This window comes from Budorcas taxicolor, chromosome 3, assembly GCF_023091745.1.
Source record: "Budorcas taxicolor isolate Tak-1 chromosome 3, Takin1.1, whole genome shotgun sequence".
NCBI lineage: Eukaryota > Metazoa > Chordata > Mammalia > Artiodactyla > Bovidae > Budorcas > Budorcas taxicolor.
Genome location: NC_068912.1, coordinates 89535800 through 89546975, shown reverse-complemented (window position 1 = coordinate 89546975; position 11176 = coordinate 89535800). Strand labels below are relative to the sequence as shown.

General features: G+C 43.2%; 1 protein-coding gene across 1 annotated transcript in view; it reads right to left on the bottom strand.

Moving 5' to 3' along the window:
* Positions 1–11176, bottom strand: part of FYB2 (FYN binding protein 2) — a 130659-nt gene that overhangs the window by 75274 nt on the left and 44209 nt on the right. Inside the window, exon 2 of the mRNA XM_052638062.1 lies at positions 1963–2686. Within this exon, the coding sequence (XP_052494022.1) occupies positions 1963–2686 (724 nt within the window). The remainder of the gene's footprint in view (positions 1–1962; positions 2687–11176) is intronic.

Here is an 11176-nt window from a genome sequence, read left to right as displayed (position 1 = left end):
AAGAAAAGATAGAGTTCTGCCCTCAAGAATTTTCATTCCAATAGGAGGAAGCTGATGATAAACACGCAAACAAATAAACAGATAAGAAAACTATAATAGGGCAGTGATGGGGGACAAATAAGGATTTTGGGATTAACATGTACACATTGCTATACGTAAAATAGATAACCAACAAGGACCTACTGACAAGCACAGGGAATTAAAGTCAGTATCTTGTATTAACCTATACAGGAAAAGAATCTTAAAAAGAATAGAAGTGTATATATATATACACACACACACATATATATATATAACTGAATCATTTGCTGTACTTCTGAAACTAACACAATGTTGTAAATCAACTATACTTCAATCTTAAAAAGAGTAAACAGAGAAAATCACAGCATTCCATTAATTCTATAAAGGAAATAAAACAGGATGATATGAAAGAATGTGAATTCTCGGTGGTGAGGTAATAGAGTTTAGATGGAGATCTTTGGCTAGAGAAGGCTTATCTGGGAAAGTGTCATTTGAACTTAGACCTAAAGGTAATGAAGGAAAGATCAAAGAGAAGTATTATATAGGAAGGAGGAACAGAAATCATAAGGTCCTGAGTCATAATGAAGTCTGTTCACAAAATAGCAAGGAATTCCAGGATGTCGTCTATTGGCTAGCGAGCCAGGGAAAGACAGCAGGAAGTAAGTCGGAGACATAAGCAGGGACCAAAAGAAGCAGAGCTATGAAGTCAGTAGTAAGTAGTTTAGATGCTATTCTGAGTGGAAGAGAAACCAAACAGGATTTTGTAAGCAAGAGAGCCAGGCAGCCAGCCATCCATTTATTCAAAAAATACTTTCTTGAGAACTCATTGAAACTGGCCTTGTTCTTTTAGGTTCTGGGGATACAATGGTAAAGAAGACAGTTTTAATTCTCACTTAACTTATACTTTACTGAGGTAAACAAATAGATAACAAACTAGATAGGGGTAAGTGAGAGAAAACTAAAGCCATGTAAGAAAAAGACTGCTGCAGGTGGGTGGCTATTTCAGATAGAGTGATCCACAAGCTCCACACACAGCAGGTGGTACTAAGCGGAGACCGTGATAAAGTGAAGGAGTGAGATGTCCAAGTCCTACAGGAAAAGTGTTCCAGACAGAGCGAGCAGCAAGTACAAAGGCCCTGGGGCGGAACTAGCTTGGTAGATCAGGAGTGGAAAGAAGGTCAGTGTGGTGAGAGAGGAGAGAGTACGAGATGCTGGCAAGGAGCAAACTGTATGAGCCACAGTAAGACAGCTGAAGCTGAAATGAGCAGGAGAGTGATATGGTTGGATTAATGCTTTAGAGCATCACTGTACCTGTGAGGAGGAGCATAGAATGCAAGAGGGCAAGAGTGTGAAAGCGTGGAGACCAGCTGGACCTCGCGGTGGTCCAAGCAAGAGATGGTCCGTAGTGGTGCAGACTTGAGCAGAAGGCAGAAATGGAAGCAAGTCAGGAGATTCAGAATGTATTTTGGTGACAGAGCCAAGAACTTGCTGCAAACAATGATTAGTTACAAACAAAGAGGCAGGGAGGTGGGGTGGGTGAGGGGAATAGAATATGATGCCTAGATTTTTGACCTGAGCAAATAGGAGGGTGGTTGTGCTACTTACTAAGACAAGGAAGACTGGCAATGGATTGATTGATAGGAAAGGAAACCAGGCTTTGTGAAGTTAAGCAGACTGCCCCAGTTCAGGCATCTTGTAAGAAGCAGAGCTAAAGGATTCAAATCTGAGTTTGTCCCACCTGTCTGTCTGTATAATTCCTGGAGATTAATCACTTAATCCAAACCTGAAATTATAATCTGGCAGATGAGCTTAGAATATCTGTGCTAGAGTGTAGGACAAACACTTCCCAGGCCACATATGAGACCACCCATGCAAGTAAGCTCTAAATTAGAAAAACACAGTGATCCCTCCCCCTAGGCCTGTGGGGACTTGATTTCTCACCTGGGGTCTGGCTGGTGAGCTTATTGTCATAGACAGGGTGACAGATGCTCCCTGTCAAGCTCCTCTCAGGACTGGAGTTTGCTCTGCTCTCCCTGCTACATTGAGAAGGTCGGATGGTGGGATCTTCAGAGATGGCACACAATCTCCTTTGGGCCATCAGGTGCCTGTGGGGAGGTAGGGACTGGGCTTCTTTTATTTCCATATCTTCCCTGGGCTCCTCTGGAGTCGGCTTGATACTTTTCTGCTCTTTTAGATGGAAGGCCCTGCTTCCACAACTGGCAGGGAGAAAGACGGATGATGTCTCACTTTTCTGAGATAAAATCTCCCAGCTCCAGAGCTTGTTTCTGAAGCTATCATTCACCATGACTTTCTTCTTATTGGCTATCTCATCATTTGACTGACACACATCTAACAGCAGAGGAGCCTTCTGTGAGCTTACTGCAGAACCAGGAAAACTCAAAAGTTCCAGGTAATTAGAACATTTCTGAGTCTCACTCTTCTGAGTCTCCTTCACTTGCTGGGGATCACCATCAGCACAGTTGGGTGAGTGCTGATTGTGGCTGGATGAGGGGGGTTTCCCACTGGCCAAAGTCTTCATGGACTGTCTGCTTCCAAAGTCTCCCTTTCGAGAAACACCTGCTGGGAATTTGATAGGTCCTGAAAGAGATGATGCATCAAGATTTTGAAATTTGGCTCGAAGTTCCTTGAAGTTTCTTAATCCTTCCTAGAGCATAAAAGAAAAGAAAGAAGCAGCACCATTAGCTGACTTCACTGTGCTTGCTAAGAGGCTCTAGGTGCTGATGTAATGCCATTGCTTATCTATTGAGTAGTATCAGTAATGCTACTGTCTATGTGAGGCAGAGTGAAACCAATCACGTGCTCTTTGAAACACTGCAGGTGTGCCTAATTTCTTCATAACATACAAAGAATAGATATATAGCACTAACAATTGCTGATAAACCCCTTGATATAAACTTTTGGTGGCTCTCTGCTGCCTGTCCAAATAAACCCCTTCATGTGGCATTTAAGAATGAAAGTTGTGGATTTATGATCTCAGCCATAGATCAACATGTGTCTGTGTGCTTAGTAACTCAGTTGTGTCTGACTCTGTGACATCATGGACTATAGCCCTCCAAGCTCTTCTGCCCATGGGATTTTCCTGGCAAAAATACTGGAGTAGATTGCCATTTTCTCCTCCAGGGGGTCTTCTCAACCCAGGGATTGAACCCACATCTCTGGCATCTCCTGCACTGGCAGATGGATTCTTTACCACCACTTAACCCTGATGCTGGGAGAGATAGAAGGTGGGAGGAGAAGGGGATGATAGAGGATGAGATGGTTGGATGGCATCACCGACTCAATGGACATGAGTTTGAGTAAGCTCCAGGAGTTGGTGATGGACAGGGACACCTGGCGTGCTGCAGTCCATGGGGTCTCAAAGAGTCAGACACGACTGAGCAACTGAACTGAATTGAACTGAAGCCAAAAGGATAATTGACAAGTTTCTAGAAACTTTATACTCTCTGCCACCCTGCTTATGTGTTCCTGCTCCCCCAGTGCATCCCCCCATCTACTTGTCAACTGCTTTCTTGCAACAGTAATGCCCACCTTCTCCACAAAATTTGCCCTGTGGCTGACAGGTAGGCTAACTCCTTCCCTGGCTCCATGTTGCCTGGCTATTGAGCTCAACATCATAGGGTGGAGACCAGAGCAGTCTTTGGAAGCTGACAGGTACGTGTTCCATTTCTGACTCCACTCTTTATCATCTAGGCAAATACTTTGGGAAACTTGGTATCATCAGTGAAGTCTCATCATAAAAATAACTTGCAAGCTGTAGAATGATGAGGGCTGCCCTATGTAAAGAGTCCATCACAGTGCCTGCTGCTGCTGCTAAGTCACTTCAGTCGTGTCCGACTCCGTGCGACCCCAGAGACAGCAGCCCACCAGGCTCCCCCATCCCTGGGATTCTCCAGGCAAGAACACTGGAGTGGGTTGCCATGTCCTTCTCCAGTGCAGAAAGTGAAAAGCGAAAGTGAAGTCGCTCAGTCGTGTCTGACTCCTAGCGACCCCGTGGACTGTAGCCCACCAGGCTCCTCCGTCCATGGGATTTTCCAGGCAAGAGTACTGGAGTGGGGTGCCAGTGCCTGGCACATAGTAAATAAAAGCTACTTAAAAGGGATGAGATGATGCTCTTGTATTTTTGACTCTCCTTGGGAGATTGTGTTCTACTTTAAATTCCACCCAAATTCAGCGAATGAAAATGGTGGTAGTAACAGCAGGCCAACCCTTGGAGCAGAGAAAGGGACACGCACGGGATCATACAGTAAGCTGGTGGTCTGTGTAGGTGGGATTGGGCTCGAGGCCCGTGCGGTGCTCTTCCCAGTCCCCTCCCCTCCCTCACTAAATTTACTTTTGTAAATGCATTTTGTCATTTTCTGTCTTCAGAGGAGGTGGTGGGTGGATAGAGCATAGGAGGACATCTAATGGAGCCATTTCCAAAGTAAGAGCCACCAACTTCTTCCAATCATCTTAAGGGTCTTAATTTTTGGTATACAGACAATCTCCATGCAGGTAACTTTGGATTTTGCCTGCTGAAGGAATAACTGTTGGGTGACCTTTCCTCACTGTGTTTACAGGTGACTCACACCTGCCTTCTGAAGATTTAGGAAGGGAGGAATATTGAACAGGAAGTATGAAGCAGGTGTCTGGAAACATGCTCTTCCCTCTTTCTTCAACCCTCCCTCCATCCCCTTCCTTCTCTTCCTCCTCTCTCTCTCTCACTCACACACACATACATACCCCTACACACACATTTATAGCTTTCTTCACAAACTTCCAAGGGTTAATTTCTGATGTTTCAACCAGCAGTCGAGTTGATTCCACTGACCTTCCTCTCCCCTTATGTGGTAGCAGACAGCGCTGGGCATGGAATCAGGAGACCCGAATATGATGCTCATCTTTGCCATTCTCCAGTCATGTGCCTTGGACAATTTACTTCACTTTTCTGAGGCTTAAGCTCCTCACTATAAAATGGGGATATCCTACTAACAGTTCAGGGTTGTAGCAAGGCTCACATGACATGACAGATGTATATACCTCAGTGGTTAACATTTTTTAAATTGTGGTAAAATACACTTAACTTTAAATTTACCACTATAGCCATTTTTAAGTATACAGTATAGTACAGTAATGTTCAGTATAGTCACACTGTAGTGAATCTCTGGGACTCTTCCCATCTTGGAAGCTGGACCACTACATTCATTAAACAACAGCTTCCCACTCCCCCTCCCCCGGGGAGAGCTGGGACAGAGAGGAAAGACAGTACAGACACTGGTCTGTGGCAGGCAGGACAGTGTAAGACCGACATGAATGGTCTGTGCTGCAGCTCTGCACGCCCCAGCCTGAGTCACGTTCACTGGTGTGGAAGGGGTTGGGTACTGGAATGTGGGGTTTGGAGAGTGGGCTCAGGAAGAGAACAGCTACTGGCTGCAAACAGACAGATCTGAAGAGGCAGAACTAAGGAGTTCCACAATCAGGAATGTTTGTGAAAGAAATCTGGGCCACCAGAAAAGCAAAATGCCATTGTTGAGTGGTACACAAGAGGCAGGGCCACCACTGTGCCCCCTTCCCCTGTCCCCTGCCTTGGTGGGCACTAGGAGGAGCACCCACCTGAGCAGGCTCCCACTTCCCTCCTACCAATACCTCCTCTGGCCCTGCTGGCCCCAGTGGGCTTGCACACCCTGCCCATTGCTGCCTCCACCCCCACTGGCCTTAGAGGGGTCTCAGGTACAGGTGCTGGTGGGAGGGACACACGCAGAGGTGGGACTGAAGCCACAGGTAAGCCCCTGGGGTCATGCAACAAAGGAAGAAGAGCTGGATTCTCTTGTCATGGCTGCAAGAACCATAGATTTATACCTCTGCTGCTGGCTTTGAAAACTTAGCACCTGCAGAATATCTGAATGGAGGAGTGCTCCTGCATCTGGGTCTAGCTTTAGCAGCTGTGGGCTATGTGGGCACACACACAAGGGGACTGGAGCAGGTCAGAATCTGAGCTGTCTCCATTAACTCCCACCATGGATCCAGGCACATGATTACTGCAGTCCTGGGATGACTTTGGTGGATCTACCCTGGTGGCTTGGTGAAAACCATGCCTGAGAAAAACCAGGAGCAATTGCCACTGTAACCATGGTTAAGGTGGGGCTGAGAGCAGTTCCAACAATAGTGTAATTTGTGAGTCAGCACAAGAGGTGAAAATTGACACAACAGAATACGCACACAGGTAAATAGCTCCGGAGGAAGAAAACTCAGTGACTTTTCTCCCAGTGGGAGCGCTCCAACTCTGCCTCTCTCACACTGCAGATCAGAAACACAGCCCAGAGACAAATCTGGGGACCTCTACTCCAATAACTAGGGAGCAGACTTGCCCCTGACAGGGCAGTAAAAACACAGAGAAAGTGGGGGTGGGGAGCTTTGCTGAGTATCCATCGCAGGCTCAGGTCACCACATCATCAGTCATCTCCTATCAAGGGGATAATGGCCAGCATACACTGAGGAAAGGGGTAGTAGACATCCGTACTAAAAACAGTCCTCACATCAAAAAATATAAAACACACAGACTACACAGGGACATTCCCATATAAAAAACAGCCTTCCAAGGCAGTGTGAGGGTCAGGAATTGAAAAGCCCTCTGAGTATTTGGCTTTGAAGGCCACCAGGGCCTGCATGCAGGAGCTCCACAGGGCTGGGAGAAACAGAAACTTCTCTCTTGCAGGTTGCACACAAGGTCTCACGTGCACTGGAAACCAGCACAAAGCAGTACCTCTCCATGAACTGGGGCTAGACCTAATTAGGGGTCTGGGAGGTGGGGTTTGGCTGTAGCTCACTGTGAGGGCAAGGACACTGGTGGAAGAAGCCCCAGAGAATATTGATTGGCTTGAGCTCCCCCATAGGTCCCCATTTTGGCACCAAGACCTGGCCCCACCGGACAACATAGAGGTTCCAAGCTGTCATGCCTCAGGCCAAAGAACCAGCAAGACAGGAACACAGTTCCACCCATAAGCAGACAGGCTGCCTAAAGCCATACTGAGCTAATAGCTACATCAAAACACACCACTTGACAGAGCCCTGTCCATTAGAGGGACAAGATCCAGCTCCATTTACTAGAGGGCAGGCATCAGTCCCTCCCACCAGGAAGCCTGCATAAGCTCCTGGAGCAACCTCACCCACTAGGGGGCAGACACCAGAAGCAAGAGGTAAAAAATTAGAGTAATGATAGTAAAGATGATCCAAAATCTTGGGGAAAAAGCACAGAGACACAGACTGAGAAGTTAGTGAGAAGTGTTTAACATGAAGCTAAAAGGTTTAAAGAACAAAGAAACAAATGAACAATACGATAATTGGAATGAAGACATGAGAAAGAATCAATAGCAGAATAACCACATCAGCAGAATGAATGAATAAGCTGGAAGTCAGAGTGATGGAAATCATTGCCATAGAACAAAATAAAGAAAAAACAAAATAAGTGAAGACAGCTTCAGAGACCTCGGGAACAACATTAAATGCACCAGCATTTGCATTATAGGGGTCCCAGAAAAAGAAGTAAAAGAGAAAGGACCTGAGAAAATATTCAAAGAGATTACAGTCAAAAACTTCTCTAATACAGGGAAGGAAATAGTCACTCAAGTTCCAGGAAGCTCAGAGGGTCCCATACATGATGTACCCAAGGAGGAACATACCAAGACACATATTAATCAAGCTGACAAAAATTAAAGACAAAGAAAAATTGTTAAGAGCAACAAGAGAAAAGCAACAAATAACATACAAGGGAATCCCCCATAAGGTTTTCAGCTGATTTTTCAGCAGAAATTCTGCAGGACAGAAGGGAGCGGCACATTATATTTCAAGTGATGAAAGGGAAATATCTACAACCAAGAATACGCTAGCCAGAAAGGGTCTCATTCAGATTTGACGGAGACATCAAAAGATTTCAGATAAGCAAAAGTGAAGAGAATTCAGCACCACCAAAACACCTTCACGTGGGCTTCCCTGGTGGCTCAGAGGTTAAAGCGTCTGCCTGCAATGCGGGAGACTTGGGTTCGATCCCTGGGTCAGGAAGTTCCCCTGGAGAAGGAAATGGCAACCCACTCCAGTATTCTTGCCTGGAGAATCCCAAGGACAGAGGAGCCTGGTGAGCCCCAGTTCACGGGATCGCAGAGTCGGACACGACTGAGCGACTTCACTTCAAAACACCTTCACAGCAAATGCTAAAGGAACTTCTCTACGTGGGAAAGAGATCAGCAACTTAAAACAATGTTAGTACATATACTGTTATATCAAAACCTCATGGGAATATCAAACCAAAAAAAAAATCTATAGACACATACACACACAAAAGAAAAACCCAACACAACACCAAAAGTAGTCATCAAATCACAAGAGAGCAACAGCGGAAGGTAAGAGAAAAGACCTAGAAAAATAAATCCAAAACAATTAAGAGAATGTCAACAGGAACATATATATTGATAATTAACTATAAATGGATTAAATGCTCCAAACAAAAGACATAGTCAAACTGAATGCGTACATAAACAAGACCTGCATATACTGTCTTCAGATCTAGGGACACATACATATTGAAAGTAAGAGGATGGAAAAAGGTATCCCATACAAATTAAAATCAAGAGAAAGCTGGAGCAGCAATACTTATATCAAACAAAACAGACTGTTACAAGAGATAAGGAAGGACACTACGTAATGATCAAGGGATCAATCCAAGAAGAAAATGTTACAGTTGTAAATATATAGGCACCCAACATAACAGCATCACAAATATGAGCCAAATACTAACAGCCATAAAAGGGGAAGTTGACAGAAGACAGCTATAGTGGGGGACATTAAAACTCCACTCACATCAATGGACAGATCATCCAGACAGAAGATCAGTTAGGAAACACAGGCCTTAAATGACACATTAGGCCACGTGAACTTAATTGATATTTATAGAACTTTCCATCCGGAAGTGGCAGAATACACTTTCTTTTCAAGACCACATGGAACCTTCTCCAGGATGGTTCACATACTGGACCACAAATCAAACCTCATTAAAAGTTAAGAAAACTGAAATCATATCAAACCTCTTTTCTGACCACAATGATGTGAGATTAGAAATAAATTAAAGAAAAAAACTATAAAGTGAAAAACAACAAACACATATGGAGACTGAACAATATGCTACTAAACAACTAACGGATTACTGAAGAAGTCAAAGAGGAAGTAAAAATCATGATCTTACCTCAGGAAACAAGAAAAACTACCAACAAACAATCAACCTTATACCTAAAGCAGCTAAAGAAAAAGAACAAACAGAACCCAGGTTTAGTAGAAGGAAATTAATCATAAATATCAGAGTAGAAATAAATGAAATAGGTACAAAGAAAACAACAAAGATCAGTGAAATTTAAAAGCTGGTTAATTGAGAAGATAAACAAAATAGATAAAACTTTAGCAAGACTCATGAATAAAAAAATAGAGGATTCAAATCAGTGAAATTAAAAATTAAAAAAGTTACAACTGAAATAAGAGAAGTACAAAAGAGTGTAAGAGACAACTACAAGCAATTATACGCCAATAAAATGGAAAACCTAGACGAAATGGACAAATTCTCAGAAAGGCACAACTTTACAAGAATGAACCAGGAACAAACAGAAAATATGAACAGGCCAATCACAAGCACTGGAATTGAAACCGTGGTTAAATGCTTCCAAACAAAAGTCCAGGACCAGGTAGCTTCACAGGTGATTCTATTGAACATTTAGAAATGCTTTCAAAAAATTACAGAGAACACTCCCAGGCTCATGCTATGAGACCACCACTACCTTGATCCCAAAGTCAGACAATGATAGCACTAAAGGAGAAAATTATAGGTCAATATCACTCATAAACATAGACACAGGAATCCTCAAAACAATGTTAGCAAATGGATGCAGTACATTAAAAGGATCATACACCATGAAGGCAACGTCACCCCACTCCAGTACTCTTGCCTGGAAAATCCCATGGACGGAGGAGCCTGGTAGGCTGCAGTCCATGGGGTCACTAAGAGTCGGACACGACTGAGCAACTTCACTTTCACTTTTCACTTTCATGCATTGGAGAAGGAAATGGCAACCCACTCCATTGTTCTTCCCTGGAGAATCCCAGGGACGGGGGAGCCTGGTGGGCTACCATCTACAGGGTCGCACAGAATCGGACACAACTGAAGCGACTTAGCAGCAGCAGCAGCAACACCATGATCAAGTGGGATTTATCCCAAGAATGTAAGGATTCTTCAATATATGAAAATCAATCAGCATGATATATCATACTAACAAACTGAAGAATAATAACTATATAAATCTCAAGAGATTCAGAAAACACTTTTGACATAATTCAACATCCATCTATGATTAAAAAAAAAAAAACACCTCTCCAAAAGTGGGCATAATAAGGGCCATATACAACAAACCCACAGCAAATATCATTCCCAACAGTGAAAAACAGTTTTTCCTCCATGATTAGGAATAAAACAAGGGTGTCCACTCTTTCCACTTCTATCCAACATGTGGATATCCTAGCCACAACAATCAGAGAAGTAAAATAAATATAATGACTCCAAAATGAAAAAGAAGTAAACTGTCACTGCAGATGACCTGATACTATACATAAAAAATCCTGAAGATGCCTCCAGAAAACTACTAGAGCTCAGTGAATTTGGTATAGTTGTCCATAGTATAGTAATGAGAATGAAAATTCATCAAATAGGCTCTATGTGTTGGTTACCTATGTATCTGTCACCACTTTAAAAAATCTACAGAGAGTTAATGTGAATGAGAACTAACTACTGATTTCAAACAAAGTTACAGAACCATTGGATAAAAAGATATACTGATGAAATAAATCAAAGATGATACAAACAGATGGAGAGATATGCCATGTTCTTTGATTGGAAGAAACAATTTTATCAAAATAAGTATGCTATGCAAAGCAATCTATAGATTCAATGTAATCCCTATCAGATTGCCAATGGGATTACCAAATTACCAAATTTCTTACAAATGTCTTACAGAAAATAATTGCATGGTTTGTATGGAAACACAGAAGACTCCAAAGAGCCAAAGCAGTCTTGAGAGAGAAAAACAAAGCTATAGAAATCAGACTCCTGACTTCAAACTATAAT